This window comes from Cervus canadensis, chromosome 2 (genome assembly GCF_019320065.1).
Source record: "Cervus canadensis isolate Bull #8, Minnesota chromosome 2, ASM1932006v1, whole genome shotgun sequence".
Lineage (NCBI taxonomy): Eukaryota > Metazoa > Chordata > Mammalia > Artiodactyla > Cervidae > Cervus > Cervus canadensis.
Window position 1 is genome coordinate 65,263,398 of NC_057387.1, and position 24,989 is coordinate 65,288,386.

The window sequence follows — 24,989 nt, forward strand, 5'->3', positions numbered from 1 at the left end:
CCAACTTTTTCACTCTCCTCTTTCACTTTCATCAAGAGGCTCTTTAGTTCTTCTTCACTTTCTGTCATAAGTGTGGTGTCATCTGCATATCTGAGGTTATTGGTATTTCTCCCAGCAATCTTGATTCCAGCTTCTGCTTCATCCAGCCTAGCATTTCTCATGATGTACTCTGAATATAAGTTAAATAAGCAAGGTGACAATATAAAGCCTTGACATACTCCTTTTCCTATTTGGAACCAGTCTGTTGTTCCATGTCCAGTTCTAACTGTTGCTTCCTGACCTGCATACAGGTTTCTCAAGAGGCAGGTCAGGTGGTGTAGTATTCCCATCTGTTTCAGAATTTTCCACAATTTATTGTGATCTACACAGTCAAAGGCTTTGGCATAGTCAGTAAGATAAATAAGTTATAGGAAAACAAACAAACTTAAAAAGACACAGAAGCGACAGAGGTGACATTCCATTTCAGAAGGGGAAGTTAAGACCCTTATTTATATTCTTAGGAGTGTAAGCTCATGTGATTTCCATCCAAAAATGTTAAGTCTGGACTTTAGTATACTTTTGATTTTAATGTACTATTAAATATGTTAATTAGATTAGATATGTTCATCTGAAAGAGCCTTGCATAGCTGATCAGAAGACTGACAGATAAGAATCTGGTGGTAGGACCCTGGCTTGATCCCTGGTTTGGGGCTCAGACAGTGAAGAATCTGCCTACAAAGCAGAAGACCTGGATTCATGCCCTTCCACTGCAGGGGGCACCTATGATTTACCTGTAGAACTTATTTCTGGTGAAACTGGTTAGCAGGCCAAGTCTGTCCTTGGCACCTCTCCTTAGTTACCTCTCAGCTATCCAGTACTGTTGTGTTACATTCTCTGTGCTTTGCCAATTTTTTTTTTTTTAACTTTTGAAAAATTTTCATTTTTTAATTTTCATATCAAAGATATGAAACCTTATAGAAAATTTGTAACTAGAAGAAATAATGGAAATCACCAATAATCACTATAATATATACTGGTAACTTTTGGTATATTTCCTTCTAACCTTTCTTCTTCTTTTTTTTTTTTTTAATTTATTTATTTATTTTTTTATTAGTTGGAGGCTAATTATTTCACAACATTTCAGTGGGTTTTGTCATACATTGATATGAATCAGCCATGGATTTACATGTATTCCCAATCCCGATCCCCCCTCCCACCTCCCTCTCCACCCGATTCCTCTGGGTCTTCCCAGTGCACCAGGCCCGAGCACTTGTCTCATGCATCCCACCTGGGCTGGTGATCTGTTTCACCGTAGATAGTATACATGCTGTTCTTTTGAAATATCCCACCCTCACCTTCTCCCACAGAGTTCAAAAGTCTGTTCTGTATTTCTGTGTCTCTTTTTCTGTTTTGCATATAGGGTTATCGTTACCATCTTTCTAAATTCCATATATATGTGTTAGTATGCTGTAATGTTCTTTATCTTTCTGGCTTACTTCACTCTGTATAATGGGCTCCAGCTTCATCCATCTCATTAGGACTGGTTCAAATGAATTCTTTTTAATGGCTGAGTAATATTCCATGGTGTATATGTACCACAGCTTCCTTATCCATTCATCTGCTGATGGGCATCTAGGTTGCTTCCATGTCTTGGCTATTATAAACAGTGCTGCGATGAACATTGGGGTGCACATGTCTCTTTCAGATCTGGTTTCCTCAGTGTGTATGCCCAGAAGTGGGATTGCTGGGTCATATGGCAGTTCTATTTCCAGTTTTTTAAGAAATCTCCACACTGTTTTCCATAGCGGCTGTACTAGTTTGCATTCCCACCAACAGTGTAAGAGGGTTCCCTTTTCTCCACACCCTCTCCAGCATTTATTGCTTGTAGAACATACAGATGGCTAACAAACACATGAAAAGATGCTCAACATCACTCATTATTAGAGAAATGCCAATTCTTAATCTATAGTTCTAAGATTTTCTAGATAAGCTTCCCAGGTGACAAAATATAGCTGCCTTGCCCCCAGCCAGATTAAAGGCTTGGCATCTAATAACAAAGAGTTTACTTAAAGGATTAATGAGTGATAACAGTTTCAAGTCCAAGCCTTCTAGATAACATCTAGCCCTGAAGTGTACAAATCGAAAGGAAAAACAGAGTAGGAGTTTTAGGCAGCATACATGTAACTCCATGGCTGATTCATGTCAATGTATGACAAAACCCACTGAAATGTTGTGAAGTAATTAGACTCCAACTAATAAAACAAACAAAAAAAAATCTATGAGCTTTTGGCCTACTCACAACACAGAGAGGTCAACTTGCAATCTAAGTCTAGGGTACTATGAAAAACAGTAAGATATTTATTGGAAACTCACAAGTTTTCAATCATTAGTGCATAACATATGGAACATTTTTCTTTAAATCGGGAGATTTATAAAAGCTGTTGAACATATTTTCGGTGTCATTGACTTCTAATGATTCTATTGAGGGCTTTGCCTTGAAAATGAGAACATATAAGCTATACTCTGGCACAGATGCTATACTCAAGTCTGAAGGCAGCTGAGCACAGAGACAAAAGATATGGACTGTGGACTCATTTTTGGTTCAAATCATTGCTACTCAGTAACTATATGACTCTGGCAAGTAGCTTAACCAATCTAAATCAAAGGTTCCTCTACCTTAAAATAGAGATTAAATAATAGAGAACTAGGAAGATTAAGTGGGAAAATGCATGTAAAGCACTTGTATAGTCTAAGTACATGAGAACTCAATAAATACTATTTATTAATATTACTATTAATCAGCAGATTGTGCACTGAATCTGTTTTTGATGTTTACCATTAATAGTGGCTATAATTAAACATCTTTTTAAACTAATTCATCATCAATTTTGACTTAATATGTCTGGTTATTACATTCAAAATGAAAATGATTTTACTACTTTTTTATTATAAAAAACATAATAAGACATTCAAGCCATAAACAAAATTATAAAGGAAAAAATCACTCAAAATTTATACATGCAGAGATATACATTATTCCTTCCTTAGTCACTAAGTTGTGCGCAACTCTTTTGTGACCCCATAGACTATAGCTTGCCAGGCTCCTCTGGTCACGGAATTCTCCAGGCAAGAATACTGGAGTGGGTAGCCATTCCCTTCTCCAAGGAATCTTCCTGACCCATTACTCCTTTAATAACACTTTTTTACAAAGCAGGATTAATCTACCAACTGTTTATTGATATTTTTTTGATATATAACTGCAGAGCTCTTGATTCTTGACTTCTGTTCATGAATCTGTATGAAAATGGAAAGGAAGTTCTCTTTTTTGGAGAAGCGGGAGAAAAAAGTGAAGCCTCTATTCCCATCCTGAAAGTGAAAAATTATTAGTTGCTCAGTCATGTCTGACTCTTTGCCACCCCATGGACTGTAACCTGCCAGGCTCCTCTGTCCTAGGGATTCTCCAGGTAAGAACACTGAAGTAGGTAGCCATTCCCTTCTTCAGGGGGTCTTCCTGAGCCAGGGATCGAATCCATGTCTCCTGTGTTGCAGGCAGATTCTTTATCATCTGAGTCACCAGAGAAGTCCATTCCCATCCTGTCTGGGTTCAAATTCCAGATTTACTACATACTAGACGTAACATCTTGGGTAAGTCACTTAAGCACTATATCTCAGCTTCCTTATCTGTGAAATGCAGTTACTGGAAGGCTTAAAGGAGTTAATATAGACAGTATTTAAAATAGCACCTAATACATAGTAAGAAGAACATAAAAGTTAACTATTATATATGGTCCTACAAAGGTACTTGAGATATATTGTTATATAAATAAAAATCAGCTCATAGAACCAGTTATACATAATATTTCCCATATTAAAAAAACAAAGTATATAATAATACATCTATTTATATACATAAGCATAAAAACATTTAAACAGCTCCATATAAAACTGCTAATATGTCTATCTTGAGGGACTTTCACTGGCTCTATGTTTTAATTTTTAGGTAATACAATCTTTATGTGTAGTATTACTAAGAAATCAAAATAGTTCAGTTAAAAATGTATTTTTTGAAGTAGGAGAAAGAAGAAAAAGAAAGTAGAGGAAAACAACAAAACTCTTGGTTTTTAGAAAGATGATAACAGTTATTAGGTTTTTATGCTAAAGAGAGTTTGGATTTTACCAAATACAATATTAGTGGAAGTATATTATAATAGTAAGCCTAAAGTTATAATTTCCTTCACTAAAGAGACATCATTCGTGTTATGTAAAGAAAAATATGCAAAAGAAAAAGAAAACACTTAAATACCCTTAAAATTGTTAATAAATACACCCAAAGTTGTTAAATTCAACAGAAAAGTGGCTGAAGCATTAACTACTAAATAATGACAAAACAATCTTAACATATTTCTGCTTTACTGAGACAAGGATGCCAAAATACACCTGAAGTACTTTTAATGCTCCCCACTGTATATATTCTACATAATACATAGAGGAATGATCTCTATAAACTTATAATTCTAAAACAAAGTATCCAAATTTTGTTTAATATTGTATGACATCTTTTCTCTCTGAGAATACAGAACCTATTGGCAGATCTCAACCTATTTTAGCCTTAGTTTCCTCAATTATAAAATAGGGAAAAATATTCCATGAAGATTGTGAGAATATGCAGTCCTCATGCAGAACATGAGAACAATAGTACTGAACTTTTTCATTCTATCACTGTCTGTTATATTATAGCCTAAAAAGAATAATCAATATGATCATTAATACTATTTTGTCTCATGTGTAGACTGTGTTTTAGCACTCGATAAACCTACTATTAGCTTGAAGTGAATTCTTAGAAAGTTAAAAATATCATATCTTACCTCTCCCTCATGCCATTTCTGTCCAATATGTTTTTCTCAAAAGTCATCAGTTACATTTAATATACCAAATTTCTGACCTGTACTGATGACAGATCTCCATCTATTGTGATGTCACCAGTACTTGATGGTAATATTTCACATGATTTTTTTTTTTTCTGGCTACAGTTTAAAGGGCACTTCCTGTTTGTGAAGTAAAGCCTACCATATTATGAAAATATGTAACTGAAGGGTTACATTATGACTTCCTGTGATTCTATTTCTATATCATTGCCTTAAATAGCAATGAGTAAATCTTCTAAATTATGTTGTAAGACTTCTTGCCCACGAAGCAATATATTCTGTAGTCTTGTTGACAGAACTCTTAAAAGACCATCCTTGCAGTTTTTGCGTCAGTGGGGATATCACTGCTATGAGCCCAGGATTTATAGAACACTGGCAAGAATTCTGAAGTACGTCGACTTGGAAGGATTTGACATACTACTCTCAGATTATATTGCATTTGTGGAAAAATCAGGATACCGTTTCGAACTAAATGTTAACTTTGAATTTAATGAAATATGTGTGAATACAATTCTGTACTGGGTTTTTGCCAGAAAAGGTAATCCTGACTTTGTGGAGCTGCTTCTCAAGAAGACAAAAGACTATGTTCAAGACAGAAGTTGTGACCTGGCACTGATATGGAGGTAATAATCTATGTTTTCAACATAAAAGGAGAAAATTTCTCTTTAAGGGATTATACTACTCCTTTTTCTCTAAAATGTATATGCATAGTGACTATATAAGGAATCCTGACTTGATTATCCATTCATTTGTTCATTTCTTCATTATTTATTCAATAGAATTTTGCCTATATGTACATTATTATGTGTCAATAAATTACTAGTGGTTTGCTCTATAGAGCTTACATGTTAGTGCTCAAGATAATGCAATGTTAGACAACCTAGATTTCTGTAACTAGTCAAAGACATTGCTTTTGTAATGCTGTGCTGTCTTCTTTTTGAGAATACTGAGAATGTTTACCTATAATATCATGTATATAAACTGACTTCCAAAGTATAATTCAGAGTATAAATGCATATTCACTTAGTAATACTTATTAAACATAATAATTCTCTTTTTATGTTAATATCATTGGCAAATTTGACATCAAATCCCCAGTGCTGACTACAATGAAAGTCAAATACCTGATTCAATCTGCTATGGAATCACATTTTCACATAATCTAAACATGGCAACCTAGCTAATGAATACTACTGAGGATCTTATCAGAATAAAATATCTAACATGACCTCTTTATAGTCTGTAATATAGATTTTAAAGTTACTTAGTTTGCACTAACTCCAATTTACTTTTTGGTTTTAAATATTCATTTGAATATCTAATGAACAGAATAGATGTGCATATGTTCACTCATTCAACAAAATATGTATCACCTTACTATATATGAGGCACTGTACTTAGCACAATGATAGAACTATGCATGTAATGAAAAATAAGACAGATAAAATCAGTTTAAGACTAAACCAATTTCAATTCTGCCTGTAGCAGTCGTTTTCTTGATTGTGTATTATGTGAACCTATGTGGTGTTACGGAACTACTAGATTACTTTCCTTAATAATAACCAATAATAACCCAAGTACAAAAACTGAGAGCTGAATTCTGCAATATCAATAAATAAAACTCCAAAATAGCACTTTTCATTTGTTTTAAGGGTCATTATACATGTAACTATAGCAGAGATCAGCAGCTTCGAACAACGAGCATCACTAACTGGACTAAGTCATGCCTTTGTGGATCCCTCACAGGCCCATAGGAGAGAAAAACGAAATGAAACAGAGGAAGAGAGGATTAAGTTTTTTACAAAGGTTAACGGGGGGAGTGGAGGGGCAAGAAGGGAAAACTGAAAAGAAAGAACAGCAAATGAAAAAGAAACAACAGTGGGACATAAGAGTGTGCCATTAACAACTGTTTTGATAAATTGTTTTAAGATTGATATATTTTGACTTAGATGCATCCTCAAGGTAAAATACATTACAGACCAATTCTATGTACCACAGATATTTGGATCTTTCAGAGTCACAGAACTTTAAATTCAAAGGGAACCTAAGAATTCATTAACAAACCTCCCCCAGCCTCTCTTCCTGGACAACAACTCCCATAATGTATCTCTGGTTGTTGCTCATCTGGTCTCTGCTTGAACAATGCTAGTAGGAGTGAGTTAACTATTTCCTGAGACAAACCATTCCTTTACCAGGGACCCTCTCTGTCCTAGCTATGCACTGTCCTCTCAAAGATTTTACCGAGTCCCACGACTTTAAGTTTGATCATATGTCAGTGACTCCTAAATCTTTATTTCCAGCCCTGACCTCTCCTCTGAGCCCCAGACTCCTCTCATATTATTAGGCTATCGGCTCAACATCGGAAATTTAACAGAAACAAAACAGAGTATAGATCTAAGTTACCCTCTGCCTGCCAACTTGCTCCTTCTCTTGAATTCTCCACTTGATTGACAGCCTCTGTTGCTCAGGTCAGGAATCTAGGACTTATTCTTGTTTCTCTTCTTTCTTTCACAACACATCAGCAAATCTTTTTATCTCTAAAACATATCCCAACATGTTATACTTTTCATCTCCTCCATTCCTAACCTAGGTGAAGCCACCATTACTTCTTACCTAGATAACTCCAAAAGACTCCTACTAGAAATCTTCCAGCTTCCATTCTTCCTTCTTACAATCCGTTCTTGAAGCAGCAGCCTGAGTGACCTTTTAAAAATGTAAGATAGGCCATACCACCCATGTTTAAAATCATCCAAAGTTTTTCCACTACCAGTAGAAAAAAATTCAAAATCAATATCCATTTTTAAAAATTCCCATACAATCTATCCCCAAATCCAACCTCCCAAAACTATTCTTATGTCACTCTTCTTTGAACACTATATTCCAACCATGTACTGGTTGTCCACTATATACTCTTGCTAAAAGTAAGCTCCAGGAGGAACTTCCCAGGTGGTCCAGTGGTTAAAACTCTGTGCTTCAAATGCAGGGGGTGCAAGTGTGATCCCTGGTTGAGGGACTAAGCTCCCACACGCCATGTGGTGTGGCTAAAAAAAAAAAAAAAATGCTCCATGAAAGGAGGAAATTTGACTACTTCTTCAACAGTGAATCCTCAGTGCCTAGAACTATCCAGATACATAGCAAGTGGTTAATCAAGATTGCATTAGATGAAAAGTGAATTTTTATACAATATTATTAGATTCTTCTTTCTCATAATGCACTGAATTCTGTCTCCATTTCTCTAACTCTGCCCCCAGAAATATAAAGGACAAAGTCTACTCATTCTGTCTCCTATATGAAAAGCCCTCAAATATTTGAACATAGTTATTATGTCCCCATAAAGAATATCTTAAGTTTCCTACTATCTGTTGTTCTTTATTTCTATAACAGCATCACTCTTTGGTCACCTTCCCTTGTATACACTCCAGTTTAATAATTTCCCTAATACAATCATAAAGTGTATAGGACCCTGGGGGAAAAAAAGACAGAATTAGTGAGGGAAAGGAACTTAAAGTTTGTTCATTTTATTTTTGCTTATTTATTATAGCAAAAATAAATGCTACTGTATGACAGACTGTAAGTGGTTACAGAGAGATAATATCATTCAGTTAAAATAATAGCAAGTATTTAGCATTTTCTAAGTACTAGGCATTGTGTTATTTGTCGGGGATACAAAAACAAAATAGATATATTTCCTGATTTTGGAGAGCTCACAGACTAGTAAGCAGACCATGAAAATAATAATTACAGTATAAATTCAGAAACAGAAATATGTACAGGTAGAGAGAACATAGGACATTGTTAACACTATTGGGAAGGAGCAGATATCTAGAAGGCTCTTTAGAAGTGATGTCTTAAATTGATTTTTAAAAGATAAAAAGGAGTCTTCCCTATCTTTCCCTTGAAGAAATGTAATCTAGGCAGAGAGAGGCTGACTAAAGCCAAGAGAGACACAAACACATTTTATCCATTGACTACAGGCAACTCAGCAACTGCTAGAGAATGAGATGGAAATCAAGTAATAGTGAGCAATAAGGCCTAAAAGTGAAACTATGAAAGATTTTGTAGGCCACACTAAGAAATCTACAATTTACACCATGGGTGATGCCCAGTCAGTGAAGATAGGGATTGTAGTATGAAAAGATTAATCCGCCCCCATCTGAAGACTGGACTGTGGGAAGGAAGGCTGCAGCTGGAGCTGACAGACCAATAAGCAGACTGCTCAATCACTCCATACAACAGCAGTTCCAGAATTTCTATGTAGAAAAGGTTGAGGGACACATCTGATTGAAAAGAGGGAAGTGGTTAGAGGAGTTGCTTGAAGCTGAATTTGCACAGCATGCCCAGTATGCTAACTAAGATTATACGTGTATTTATAATAATTTGGGAGGAAGAACTAATTCTGCTCTACTACCACCACCCCACACACGCAGCCCCTCACCACCCTTTGTTATCACAACTGTCCAGGTAAATTATAATAAGGACTTAACTAAAACAATAGCAATGGGAAAAGAAGAGATATTACTAAACAGAATAGCCAGAATTACAGTAGGTGATCAGAAGTAGAGAATGAAAGAGGAAGAAGAGTTAATCTTCAGATTTATAAATTTTGAGACTGGTTGATGATTGTATTAGTTTCCTTTTGCTGCTGTAACAAACTGCCACAAACTTAGCAGCTTAAAACAAGATAAATTTATTATTTTAAATTTCTGATGATCAAAAGTCCAAAATGAGGCTACAATTGCTCATATCAAGATGTCACAAGGCAGATTCCTTCTGGAGGCTCTAGCTAGAGGCATTAGCTGCTTTTGCCAACTTCTAAGGCCTGCTTACATTCCTTGGTTCATTTGTATGGAACCATGAAGACCATCAACAGCCAAAGCAACCTTGAATAAGAAGAAAAAAGCTAGAGGTATCTTGTGCCCTGATTTCAAACTATACTACAAAGCTATAGTAATAAAAACTGTATAGTACTGGCATAAAAAAAAAGATACATACATCAACGGAACAGAATAGAGTGTCCAAAAATAAACCCATGCTTTTATGGTCAATCAATCTATAACAAAGGAAGTAAGAATACACAATGGGGAAAAGACAGCCTCTTCAATGAATGGTGTTGGGACAATAGGGTAGCTACACAAACTGACCACATTGTTACACTATATACATAAATAAACTCAAAATTTATTTAAAACTGAAATATGAGACCAGAAATCATAAAAATTCTAAAAGAAAACATAAGCAGTACATAATTTTACATCAGTCTTAGCAATATATTCTTAAATACATATCCTCAGGCAAAGGCAACAAAAGCAAAAATAAACAGATGGAACTACATCATACTAAAAAAGCTTTTGGATAGCAAAGGAAAGCATCAACAAAATGAAAAGGCAACCTATTGAGTAAGGGGAGATATGCACAATATATCCAATCAGAGGTTAATATCAAAAACACGTAAAGAACTCAATATTATAAAAATAAAATTTTGAAAAAGCGCTGGAGACCCAATAGGTGTTTTCCGAAGAAAGACATACACATGGCTTATAGACATGAAAAGAGGCTCAAATCACTAATATCAGCATGTGTGCATGTGCGCACACATATTCAATCAGTTCAGTTCAGTCACTGAGTCATATCCAACTCTTTGTGAACCAATGAACCACAGCACGCCAGGTCTCCCGGAATTTACCCAAACTCATGTCCATTGAGTTGGTGATGCCATCCAACCATCTCATCCTCTGTCATCTCCTTCTCCTCCCACCCCTAATTTTTCCCAGCATCAGGGTCTTTTCAAATGAGTCAGTTCCTCCATCAGGTGGCCAAAGTATTGGAGTTTCAGCTTCAACATCAGTCCTTCCAATGAACACTCAGGACTGATTTCCTTTAGGATGGACTGGTTGGATCTGCTTGCAATCCAAGGGACTTTCAAAAGTCTTCTCCAACACCACAGTTCAAAAGCATCAATTCTTCAGCACTCAGCTTTCTTTATAGTCCAACTCTCACATCCATACATGACTACTGGAAATACCATAGGCTTGACTAGATGGACCTTTGTTGAAAAGTAATGTCTCTGCTTTTTAATATGCTGTCTACGTTGGCCATAACTTTCCTTCCAAGGACTAAGCATCTTTAAATTTCACGGCTACAATCACCATCTGCAGTAATTTTGGAGCCCAAGAAAACAAAATCTGTCACTGTTTCCACTGTTTCCCCATCTATTTGCCATGAAGTGATGGGACCAGATGCCATGATCTTAGTTTTCTGAATGTTGAGCTTTAAGCCAACTTTTTCACTCTCCTCTTTCACTTTCATCAAGATGCTCCTTAGTTCTTCTTCACTTTGTGCCATAAGGGTGGTGTCATCTGCATATCTGAGGTTATTGATATTTCTCCCAGCAATCTTGATTCCAGCTTCTGCTTCATCCAGTCCAGCGTTTCTCATAATGTATTCTGCATATAAGTTAAATAAGCAAGGTGACAATATAAAGCCTTGACATACTCCTTTTCCTATTTGGAACCAGTCTGTTGTTCCATGTCCAGTTCTAACTGTTGCTTCCTGACCTGCATACAGGTTTCTCAAGAGGCAGGTCAGGGGGTCTGGTGTTCACATCTCTTTCAGAATTTTCCAGTTTATTGTGATCCACACAGTCAAAGGCTTTGGCATAGTCAATAAAGCAGAAATAGATGTTTTTCTGGAACTCTCTTGCTTTTGTGATGATCCAGTGAATGTTGGCAATTTGATCCCTGGTTCCTCTGCCTTTTCTAAATCCAGCTTGAACATCTGGAAGTTCATGGTTCACATACTGCTGAAGCCTGGCTTGGAGAATTTTGAGCATTACTTTACTATCATGTTAGATGAGTGCAATTGTATGGTAGTTTGAGCATTCTTTGGCATTGCCTATGAAAAGGCAAAAGGATAGGACACTGAAAGATAAACTCCTCAGGTCAGTAGGTGCCCAATATGCTACTGGAGATCAGTGGAGAAATACTCCAGAATGAATGAAGGGATGGAGCCAAAGCAAAAACAACACCCAGTTGCGGATGGGACTAGTGATAGAAGTCAGGTCCGATACTGTAAAGAGCAATATTGCATAGGAACCTGAAATGTTAGGTCCATGAATCAAGGCAAATTGGAAGTGGTCAAACAGGAGATGGCAAGAGTGAATGTCGACATTCTAGGAATCAGCAAACTAAAATGGACTGGAGTGGGTGAATTTAGCTCAGATGACCATTATATCTACTACTGTGGGCAAGAATCCCTTAGAAGAAATGGAGTAGCCATTATAGTCAACAGAAGAGTCCAAAATGCAGTACTTGGATGCAATTCAAAAATGACAGAATGATCTCTGTTCATTTTTAAGGCAAACCATTCAATATCACGGTAATCCAAGTCTATGCCCCTATCAGTAACACTGAAGAAGCTGAAGTTGAACGGTTCTATGAAGACCTACAAGATGTTTCAGAACTAACACTCAAAAAAGATGTCCTTTTCATTATAGGGAACTGGAATGCAAAAGTAGGAAGTCAAGAAACACCTGGAGTAACAGGCAAATTTGGCCTTGGAGTACAGAATGAAGCAGGGCAAATAACAGAGTTTTGCCAAGAGAATGAACTGGTCATAGCACACATATTAGAGAAATGCAAATTAAAACCGTAATGAGATCACTCCCCACTTGTCAGAATGTTTGTTATCAAAAAGATAACAAATAAATGTTAATGAAAAGAAAAGGGAAATTTTGTGCACTGTTGCTGAAAATGTAGACTGTGCAGTCACTGTGGAAAACAGTATGTAGGTTCCTCAAAAAATTAAAAATAGAGTTACCATAGGACTCAGCAAGTCCACTTCTGGGTATTTATGTGAAGAAAATGAAAACACTAATTCAAAAAGATATATGCATGTCTATGTTCAATGCAGCATTATTTATAGAAGTCAAGATATGGGAGTAACGTAAATAACCATAGTAGATAATGAAGTCATGTCTGTGTATATACACATAAATACAATGGATTATTACTCATCCATAAAAAAGAATAAAATCTTACTATTTGTGATAACATCAACAGACTTAGAGGATATTACACTAAGTGAAATAATTTAAATAGAGAAAAACGAATACTATATGATTTCACTTACATGTGGAATCTAAAAAACAAAAAAATGAACAACAACAAGAAAAGGAAACAGACTCATAGATACAAACTATTGGTTTCAGGGCAGCAGGGCTAGGAGTTGGGAGAAATAAGTAAAGGAGATTAAGAGGTACAAACTTCAAGTTATAAAATAAGTCATGGGGATGTAATTTACAGCATCGGGGATATAGTCAATAATACTGTAATAACTTTACACAGTAACAGATGATGAATTGTAGTGATCAGTTCATAATGTATTTAAATATCAAACCACTATGTTGTATACCTGAAACCAATATAATATTGCATGTTAACCACACTTCAATTAACAATATAAATAACATTGACAAATACCCTCACTGTACCTTCTCAGCACCTCCATACTTATCCTGGCTTACTTTTTCTTTTTCCCCACAATATTTATCAGAACTTCTACATACTATAAAATTATCTTGTTTGCTATGTCCATTCTTGTTTTGTTTGTTTGTTTCCTCTCACTACTGTATTAGCAAGGAAGGAGGTATCTTTGTTTTGTTCACTCATATATCCCAAGTACCCAAAAGAGTGTCTGGCATACAGTATGCATTCAATAAGTATTTGCTGAATAAATTAATAGACAGTAATTCATGTTACTGTCACAGATGAAATTGCCTGAGAACAGTTAGTCAGATGAGAAATTAGTCAAAAGACCACATTTACTTTACTTAGATGTTAAGGGCAGAGAAAGAGGGATCAGTGAAAGAGGGTTGAGAATGAATAGTCAAAGAGGTAGCTGCATCTTAAACAGAATGGTCCCACTGAGCCATGGGACAATATCTCAAGAAAGTCAACTGTGTCAAATATCAGAGATAAAATTATTGTGAAGAAACATATATTGAATTGGCAGTCAGACCAAAAGAGAAATACTAGGAAACATTTTAGAAATAATTATTATAGTTGCAAAATGGAATCATTCTCTGCATATCTCTATGGAAATATTATATCCCATTTCGTAACTGTGTATATGACAGGTTTTCAGATACAGAGGGTTCAGTTCACTAAGCTCACATTTAAAAACTGATTCTTGACTTGCTTGCCTCCCTCCATCCATATAAGTACTATTATAATTAACTGTTAGTACAGATTAAGCAAATTTTGGTTTACAATAACATGCTCTTTAAACGTGAGGATTAATCATATGCCATCTGGGTACAGACTAGACTTTCAAATCTCATTTTAAACCTATTTGAGTTTTAGTTATGTTTCAACATTTTTGGTCCAAAGTATCTTCTACAGGTAATCTTAATCTTAACATCTTAAAATCAGCTAATATCTCTAAATCTTAAAAAGAGCCACTCATGGTATTTTTTGCCCCCTAAGTACCCTGAATCCCCATACTTATAAGACTCTTAAGTCAAATATCTTCAGAGTTAGCAAGATGAATAAATGATATTGTTCTTGAAAATTCTAAGTGATTGCACTTCACCAAAAATCTTATTAGGTCCAAAGCTATAGAATAAATTAATAATATTTTAATAATATTAAAATTAAATATTTTAATTTTAATTAATGAAAATTAATAGTATTTTTCAGGATAATAGTAAAAAAGTCACTTAACATATACTTGAGTATCTACTATGGGCCAAGCATTGTTCTAGGCATTTAGGGATATAATAGCATACTAAACAGACAAAAGGCATTGCCCCATACAACTTAAAACTTTATAGTTTATCTTGCCCATCCATTTATTTTGAAGATAAGAAAATGAAAGATTAGAGACATTAAGCAAGTTGTCCAAAATGATAAGGGCTTAAAGGAGTTATGTACAAAAAGCCATAAGGAGTAAGATAAAATCAGGCAATCAAAGAAGACTTTGCAAAAGAGTTTGTTTGACAGAGTCTTATACAATCATCAAGACTTGTCCCAGAATTGAAAGTGGAAGGGAAGAAAACACACAAATCCAAGAAACATAGAAAAGTTGGAGGCAGCTGTGATTTGGGAACGTGAATACCAATAATCAGGAGAAAGAATACAGAGGTAGTTTAGGAATTGAATTTTGCATATGTATTAGAAGTATTTGTGAAAAAGATGAGATGTTCAGGACAATACTGATCTGGAGATGACTCTAGGAGAGAGTTTGTATATACTATATATAGAATTAAAAGGATATATATAGTACCACTGGCAGAATATTAAAATCTTACTTCTTAATTTCTAAAATGCTATTCTGCACTGCACTTTTTTTTTTTTTTTAATCATAAAACTTGGCATTTCAGAGCTCAGTGAAGCTTTGAAGATAGACTTTTGGTCTAGTAATTTTCACGCTGTACTTTTTGGAGTTCCTGACAAGAACCACAGGGGAGGTTTCTAGGACCCCAAATACACATCAACAAGAGAACTTATCTAATACAGAACATACAGTTTAGATAGCAAGTTCTTGCATAACAATACTCCAAAGTTGGTTTATGTCTGTAAATGAAACATTCTTTTCAATCTTTTTATTGCCAAACATCCACTAATCATTCAAGTCTTAGCTCCAGGATAACCTACAGGCAATGAGTATTCTAGGTAGAGTTGGGTGCCTCTCCTCAATGCTTTTACAGTATCTTAAGCATGTTTCTATCATAGCAATTACCATCTTGCATTGAAGTTTTTAAAATTAGTTGCCTATTTCCCTTACTAGACCATAATAAGCATCTTTCATCTCTGCATATCTAGTACTTAGTACACTCTGGACAAGCGTTAAATAAATTAGCTAATGAATGCCTGAGCAAATGAACACATAAATAAATGCATGAGGAAAGGGAGACTCAAAGAGGCTGACTTACCTGATGTCACACATCTTGTTAGGAGAACTGAAACCTAGAAACTAGAACTTTTAAATTTCTACTGTTTTCGGCATTATATCATGTCACCTCCCATTTTAATTATTTGAAATCCTAAAGTTCTTTTTGAATAATGCTCTCCTTGATAGGCATAATTGTATAAAACTAATATTTATAGTTTGTATGTGGTTTTGTGGACTATATCAGTATTTTATTAGGCCAATCAAGAGACTTCCAGAGACAGAACTATGAGTAAAATTTCCCTTTCTTTAGTCCTAAAATCCATGTTTACTTGGACAAATCAAGGCTTGATAATTAATTAAGACAATCCCCTATGGTTGATTCTACCATGTCCTATCTACATATCTTGACCAATTTAATAGCAAACATAAATGTCCGTGAAATGAAACGACTGCAAGAACTACATACAATTAGAAAAAATAAAATTTTCATTTCTGTCATAATGGAGCATAAATTTTCAAGTCCAGCCACCATATAGTACTCCAGGAAAAGCAAGATTTCAGAGAACTCTCAAAACTCTACTGAAGAAGGAAAATTAAATTCTTTCCTTGAGAGACCTGATATGGCCCTCATCATAATTTACATTTCTTCAACCTGAAAATATCAATTCTAATTTTCTTAAAGTGAAAAAATAGAATTAAGGTAGTTACACTTTTTTCCTTTTCAGTCTAATTTTCAAACTCAATTCAGTCCCAAGCCTGATACATGATCAAGAACAACAAAAACAAAAAGATATCAAAAGGGTCACATAATTCTGTTCTATTAAAAAGTAAAATACAAAAGTCTGTCCTTCTATTCCATTTTAGATTTTCTAGAGCTATATCAGTTTCATAATGCTACTTCTAATCACTAAGGATTTCTCAAATGAGAAACAGAATTGCTATCGCTAAAGTTAAATACTTTCCACACAATATAAATCTGTTTGTTTGTTTTTACAAGTGTAAAGGGGGTTTAAGTATGTAGTAGGAGCTTTCTTATTTTTTAACCTTCAAGTTGGCCTAGATTCAGAGTGGAAAACTCTTTCTAAGGCATATTATATATAAAGGTAAAGTTCCATTAAAGTTATTTAAGATATTTATTATTTAATATAATACTATGATTTTAAGACAAAGAGTTTACTGCATTTCTTAATCCTACATTCACGGAGGTCTTGTTTGTTTATCTGGTCCACAGAACTTTCACTCCAGTATACCGTCCAAACCCGTTAAGTGGCATCACGCCTCTACTTTATGTTGCTCAGACGAGACAATCCAATATCTTAAAAATACTCCTGCAATATGGGATCTTAGAAAGAGAAAAAAACCCTATCGACATTGTGTTAACAATATTGCTCTACCGTTCAAGAGAGAGAATAAAGGTTGGTCATGAACTGGTAGACATCCAGGAAGAAGCCAAAACATGTTTAGTGCTCTGTTCCAGAGTGCTTTCTGTCATTTCAATCAGGGAAATAGAGGTAAGGAAAATATTGTACTTTGTATTTTGACTCAATTATTGATCAAGTTTAAGACAGAACTGTGAGGCAAGAATAAAGTTAATTTTAAATCTAGGGATCCAGTGAAAAATTAATCACTGAGTATATGCTTATAAATTAAAAACAAGTGGAATTCCAATTATCTTGAACATTAACTCTTTTAGTTCATAATTTTATATCTTCTAAATATGAAATAATTTTTAAAAGTTAAATTTATAGTTTATTTTAGCATTTATTAAGTTGATGTATGTTATTATTACATCCTAATTACATGATAACCTGTTTATTAAGATTTCTATATCTATTAAAATCACAAATTAAATTTTTAACAGACTTACTTTCCTATAGAACATTTTAAAATGAAAGTTGCATTTCTCCCCACATAAAATCACATACCAAGAAACATATTTTGCTTTTCAAAATTCCTGAACAATTTTAAGCATGAAAATATAAAGACTTTAAATATTTGTTCAGTTGAAAATATCTATCCCTCAGAAATATGAAGAGTTTCTCCTTGATAAGGTTTAGGGAAAAAAAAACAACAAACAAACCATTCAACGGGCATGTTCATCCTGTCAAAATGAACTGCAAGTTTTAGCATCAAACTGTATCAAGTTTATTAGTTTCAAAAAATAACTCTGCTTAAGATAAAGAAGGTAGCCCTATAAATTTAAACTAGCCACATTACTAAAGAATCTAGCAATCCCCCTTGTCTTTAAAAGTGTGACCAGAAATAAACTCCTAAGAAATATAATTCTGTTGGATCTTTAATTTTCTTAAGCCTTAACTATGTGTATCAATCAAACACCCCTGGGCCAATTGTAAGGAGGGCAAATTAGTCAAATTGTAGCTCAGTTGGTAAAGAATCTGCCTGCAATGCAGGAGATGGGGTTAGATCCCTGGGTTGGGAAGATCCCCTGGAGAAGAAAAATGCAACCCACTCCAGTATTCTTGCCTGGAGAAGTCCCATGGACAGAGGAGTCTGGCAGGCTACAGTCCATGAGTCAGACACCACTTAGTGACTAAACCACCACCACCATTGTGGCAACCAATTTTAAACCATTTTGGCAACCAATTTTAGGAATTTGCTTGTCCTTGTCCAGTGTTAGTTTTGTACCATTATTATAGGACATATTGACTCTCAGCCATCTCTGTGAATGCTATTCCTGAAGTACACTCAAAATAGAACAGTATCAGTAGTAGGATAGAATGAGTTGATCAAAATCTTTGCCTGAATGGCAAAGTCAAAGCTGGATTCCAGTCAACTGCAGTTTAACAAGTGAAGTGGCATTGAACAAGAAGGTGAAAGATGGCATAAAAACCAGCTTAAAGAACACTTCAAATAACCTGCTTTGCATTACCACACTTCCCAGTTTTATTGTAAATATACATATAGATATCGTTACTTCTAGACCACAGTTCTGTGAGCCCAGAGACTGTCTGTTTTGTGTAGCCTAGCAATTATCCTAAGCACCAAGCTCACTGCTGAGTAGACACAAGATATTCTTTTTTTTTTTTTTTTTAAGATATTCTTTAAAAAATTATTTACTAGTGAAAAATTATATATCATTTAAGTTAGTGTCATACAATCTGTAGAGAAGTACTACAGCAGATGTCTTTTACTTCTGTATCAGGCTAATAACATTTGTCTTCTAGAACTAAATATTTAAAAGGTTACCTTAACTAAACCTTAAAAAGTCATCTTCCGGGGGATGGACCTCTTGTCAGATCTTGTCGTGATTCAGCAGTGTGAAGTTTTACATTACAATGATTGGAATCACCTGACAGGTTTATGTCGTCTGTGTGTGCATGCTTAGTTGCTTCAGTCATCTCTAACTCTTTGTGACCCCATGGACCATAGCCTCTAAAGGTTCCTCTGTCCATGGGGATTCTCCAGACGAGAATACTAGAGTCCCCTCCTCCAGGGGATCTTCCCAACCCAGGGACTGAACCTTCATCTTCTTATATCTACTGCATTGGCTAGAGCCTCCTGGGACCCCAAACCAACTATATCAGAAATTCAGGAATAGAAACTCAGCACTGATATTTTCTAAAGTTTCCTAGATAATTTCAGTTTATGGTCAAATTGACAACACGCTAGAGGAGAAGCTAATAAACCATAAGTATATGATCTGTCTAAAATTTTAAAAAAGATTCACTGTTGTAAGAAATAATGTTTTGTGTCCTTAGACACAAAAGACATTAACTTTATATGTGATTTTGTGAATAAAATGGGTATAAAAATTCTTGAGTAAGGTAAAAATGTTTTGGGGGAAAAAAGCATTATAAGGGTTAATAAACTTAAGATACAATTTTTTTAATTCAAATAAAAAATTAAAATGTTTATAATTTGGACAAATCCAGTGATTAATATTACAAAGTTAAAATATTTCTCTTTTCTTTAGATGGAGCTAAGTTTAGGAGGACATCCAATTATTTCAAATTGGCTGGACTACATTCCTGCAACAAGATACGAAGATCCATGTGAACTATTACATCTTTGCAGAATAACCATCAGGGCTCAACTACTAACCAACAATATGCTCCCAAATGGAATATTTTCACTTCTAATTCCTGTTCGTCTACAGAACTATCTGAATTTAGAAAGCTAATGCACATCTTTTTGGCATTCTTTAAGGATGCTCACTGTTGTATGGTTTAGAAGTTAATAAACTATTAACTTCACACAAATTTTTACTGCACTGAACATTCCATTAGAAAATATATTTTCACATAACATACTAAATGAATCACTTTTAAATCGGTATATGGCTGTACCCATTACTTATCTATATGGTGGAACAAATTATATGCATTTTTATAACATTTTAGGTTTACTCTTTTATTCCATTTTTAAAAGTTATTTTTGCCTTGGAGCATTCTTAATACTCATGGAAAATCTGGTTATATTACTATTCTGAGCTCTGAGGCTTTTACTATCAGTTTGTCCTAGGTTAGGTAAATATTATTTTATATTTTGTATTCATAATAACAAACATTTATTGAGTTACTTTGCAAATAAAATACAGTGCCTGGTAGTAGGGAATAATTAATTAAATTAATAGGTGATCCCTTCCATGAGAGAATTTATAATTCTGTAGCAGCCATGGTCACAAACAATACAAGGCAAAGAATTAGTCAACTAAAGTGCTAGGAGTAGGACGACAGAAGTGTATTATGTCTGGAAATAATTAGCTTTAAATTACAACATGGAGCTTGAGTGTTTTGGTATATGATACCTCTGAATACTATATTAGCAGTAGTTTTTTTAGTGAGATATAGTTGCATATAACATTAAAGAGTTTCAAGTATAAACATAATGATCCAATAAATTTATATGCTGTGAAATAGTCACCATAATAAGTCCAGATAACGTCCATCATCTCCCATTACAATTTTTCTTGTGATGAGAACTCAAAACCTACTCTCTTAGCATCTTTGAAATATGCAATACAATATTAACTATAGCTACCACACTACACATTACATCCTCAGGACATATTTATAACTGAAAGTTTGCACCTTTTGACCATATTCACCCATTTCATCCACCCCCAAATTATATGCATTTTAATACAAATAAAGAAACCATTTTGACCCAACATCACATTAGTAAAATCTGCATACTCTTTGGTAAGAAAGGAACTTGTTATCTTTAAAAAAAAAACAACAACAATGTATTCTACGACAGTTTTTAGCATTCTGCTTTTTTAATATCTGGAGTATTAGACCCTTCTTTATATAACTAGAGAGAAGTCAACTGTTGGCAGATGAGAACTGGGAGAAAATTCTCCACGGGTCTCTCATGTTATGAGCAGAGGAACTGATTGGTGCTCTGAGCACAGGGCAGGTTTGATCGGTGTCTAATGTAATAAAGGCAATGTTTTCCTCCGGGGAAATAAACGGTCAAGCAGGTGTGTTTACATTTTAAAGGACTAGAGTTTTGAAAGCTTGGGGTTCTTCAGCTATAACACCAATCTACTGTGTGCATATCTACCTGGACAACTACACATCTGACAATGGGAGTATGTGGAACCAACACAAACAAGAAGCTCATGCTTCACCACTAGAAATAAAGTCCTTTGTCCTACCCAGTCTTTTGTCTTCTGACGGCAAACATGATACTACAGGAAACTAAACTGCTAGTTTGCATGTAAGTTGAAAATCTTAGATGCTTCACAGTCCTTGGCAATGAGAACCTGTTCCCCACCTAATCACTGCATTTAGATCCATTTCAGTAGATACTGGCAGACAGTATCCATTCTCAGTGTCTATCTGCAATCTGGGAACTGTCAAAATTTTGACAATTCATAAGAAAAGGGTATTATATCAGTTTTATAGTAAGATAAAACAATTGTTTAAGTTTCTTAACAACAGAATAGAAATAGCAAAGTAACAACATAATGAGATCACTTGCTTTTACTCTTGTTTTACTTTTAATCCTTTAACCGCATCACAGGGTTGAATTATAGAAATGCTTATTTATTATACTTAAACCCGTGAACTTCCAGATGTTCAAGCTGGTTTTAGAAAAGGCAGAAGAACCAGAAATCAAATTGCCAACATCCGCTGGATTATTGAAAAGGCAAAAGAGTTCCAGAAAAACATCTATTTCTGCTTTATTGACTATGCCAAAGCCTTTGACTGTGTGGATCACAATAAACTGTGGAAAATTTTGAAAGAGATGGGAATACCAGACCACCTGACCTGCCTCTTGAGAAACCTGTATGCAGGTCAGGAAGCAACAGTTAGAACTGGACATGGAATAGATTGGTTCCAAATAGGAAAAGGAGTATGTCAAGGCTTTATATTGTCACCTTGCTTATTTAACTTATATGCAGAATACATCATGAGAAACGCTGGGCTGGATGAAGCAGAAGCTGGAGTCAAGATTGCTGGGAGAAATATCAATAACCTCAGATATGCAGATGACACCACCCTTATGGCACAAAGTGAAGAAGAACTAAGGAGCCTCTTGATGAAAGTGAAAGAGGAGAGTGAAAAAGTTGGCTTAAAGCTCAACATTCAGAAAGCTAAGATCATGGCATCCAGTCCCATCACTTCATGGCAAATAGATGGGGAAACAGTGGAAACAGTGAGAGACTTTATTTTTTGGGGCTCCAAAATCACTACAGATGGCAATTGAAGCCATGAAATTTAAAGACGCTTACTCCTTGGAAGGAAAGTTACGGCCAACCTAGATAGCATATTAAAAAGCAGAGACATTACTTTGTCAACAAAGGTCCATCAAGTCAAGGCTATGGTATTTCCAGTAGTCATGTATGGATGTGAGAGTTGGACTATAAAGAAAGCTGAGTGCCAAAGAATGATTTTGAACTGTAGTGTTGGAGAAGACTCTTGAGAGTCCCTTAGACTGCAAGGAGATCCAACCAGTCCATCCTAAAGGAGATCAGTCCTGGGTGTTCATTGGAAGGACTGATGCTGAAGCTGAAACTCCAATACTTTGGCCACCTGATGCGAAGAGCTGACTCATCTGAAAAGACCCTGATGCTGGGAAAGATTGAGGGCAGGAGGAGAAGGGGAAAACAGAGGATAAGATAGTTGGATGGCATCACCAACTCAATAGACATGAGTTTGGGTAAACTTCGGGAGCTGGTGATGGACAGGGAGGCCTGACATGCTGCAGTTCATGGGATCACAAAGAGTCAGACATGACGAGTGACTGAACTGAACTGAAACTACATGTAATTATGACTGGTCATATTTTAAGCTCATAAATAAATATACAGGAACTTCAAACAACACACAATGTATTCACATTTGAAAATTTTACCAGTAGCATGTAAGACAGGTAATTTTTTTGGTTGAAAATACATGTTAATATGAAGTAAAAAAATAATCACCTTTAATCTTTTCTTCTTTTTTGGCCAGGTCATGCAGCTTGCGGAATTTTTGTTCCTTAACCAGGGATCTAATCTGAGAGCCTGGTAGTCAGAGGGTTGAGTACCAACCATTGGACCACAAGAGAATTCCCTGAAATTTCTTTCTACTGGAATTATTATTTCTATATTTCTCAACATAGTTGATGGAATCACCACCTAGAATCATATTTGACTCTTCCTCTCTGTATTAATTTTCTAGGGCTGCCATAACAAAGTACACAAACTAGATAGCTTAAAACAACAGTAATTTATTATCTCACAGTTCTGGAGCCCAGTAGTCCAAACTGAGGTGTTAGTAGAACCACACTCCCTCTGAAGCCTGTAGGGGAATCCTTCCTTGTCTATTCCTAATTTCTGGTGGTTTCCCAGCAATCTTTGGTATTCCTTGGCTTGTAGATGTATCATTCCAATCCTCTATCTTCACATGGTGTTCTCCGAGTCTCTGTCTTCACATAGTAATCTTATTAAGGACCAGTCATATAGGGGCCCACCCTTCTCCAGTATGATCTCATCTTAACGAACTACATTTGAGATGATCCTATTTCCAAATAAGGTCACATTCTGAGGTGCAGGGGGTTAGGATTTAATGCTTTTTTTTCAAAAAGACACACTTCAACCAATAACACCTTTCCCTCACTAAAAAATCAGATAAGTCATGAATCATTAATCTGGTTAATCAGCACAAAATCTCCTTAATATCTTTCAAATCAATGTTTTCTCTACTCCACCAGACATTCCACCATCTCCACTCTCCTCCTTTACACACACACACACACACACACACACACACACCTGTTCTCACTCCATTCTGTCACACACACACACACACACCTGTTCTCACTCCATTCTGTCACACACACACACACACCTGTTCTCACTCCATTCTGTCACACACACACACACACACCTGTTCTCACTCCATTCTGTCACACACACACACCTGTTCTCACTCCATTCTGTCACACACACACACACCCCTGTTCTTACTCCATTCTCACTGTCACACACACACACACACCTGTTCTCACTCCATTCTGTCATACACACACACACACACACACACACACCCCTGTTCTCCATTCTGTTACGCACACACCCACACACTTGTTCTCACTCCATTCTGTCACAGACACACACACACACACCTGTTCTCACTCCATTCTCACTGTTTCTACTCTTAATCATCAATTATCTTCTGCACTACTTAAAGTTTCTTAAACTATCTCATCTTTTTGGTTTCAACCACACATCTCCATACCATTTATGCTATCACCCAGATGATCTTTCAAAAGAAAAATCTAATCATGTTATTCCTCTACCACCACCATCCTCTTCTACTCTCCAGGAAACTCTTTTGCCATCTAAAGGAGAAACTATATAAAGCACCTTCTTCAACCTTTTGCCACTCTCATATGCACTCTATCCCCCAGATAAACCAAACTGCTTCTGGTGTCACATCTTTTTGCTTTTACACTTGGTGATCCTTAACTAAAATGCTCTCTGTTCCTGAGCACTTGACATATTTTACTACCCTTAAACTCCCTTGAGCCACAAAGAATTGCAAACATTTTTTGGTGCTATTACCCTTCTTATTTTCCTCTACTATCGTACTTACCACATGGTGTTCCAACCCTTCCGTGTGTGCTTTTTTTCTCTTAACTACACCTGAAGTCTACCTCACGGTCAGACATCTTTTGTGCACCTAGCGCACAGCATGTTGTCTGTTCCATAGTAAATATTATTGAATTAGATTTTTCAGTAGT

At 35.5% G+C, this 24,989-nt stretch overlaps 1 protein-coding gene across 1 annotated transcript; it reads left to right on the forward strand.

Annotated features, from left to right (window-relative positions):
- The first annotated feature begins 4,986 nt into the window (after positions 1 to 4,986).
- Positions 4,987 to 20,014, forward strand: ASB17 (ankyrin repeat and SOCS box containing 17). The gene is made up of 3 exons (XM_043447419.1): positions 4,987 to 5,527; positions 17,026 to 17,305; positions 19,729 to 20,014. Exons 1-3 carry the CDS (start codon positions 5,127 to 5,129, stop codon positions 19,933 to 19,935), a joined length of 888 nt encoding a protein of 295 aa, XP_043303354.1. The 5' UTR covers positions 4,987 to 5,126; the 3' UTR covers positions 19,936 to 20,014.
- Positions 20,015 to 24,989: the final 4,975 nt, after the last annotated feature.

What these genes read in the sequence shown, in the direction of transcription:
- ASB17 (XM_043447419.1), top strand. Translation starts at nt 5,127, where the DNA reads ATGAGTAAATCTTCTAAATTATGTTGTAAGACTTCTTGCCCACGAAGC. An exon ending in GACCTGGCACTGATATGGAG is followed by an intron (nt 5,528 to 17,025) that starts GTAATAATCTAT and finishes TCTGGTCCACAG; the next exon opens with AACTTTCACTCCAGTATACC. An exon ending in TTTCAATCAGGGAAATAGAG is followed by an intron (nt 17,306 to 19,728) that starts GTAAGGAAAATA and finishes TCTTTTCTTTAG; the next exon opens with ATGGAGCTAAGTTTAGGAGG.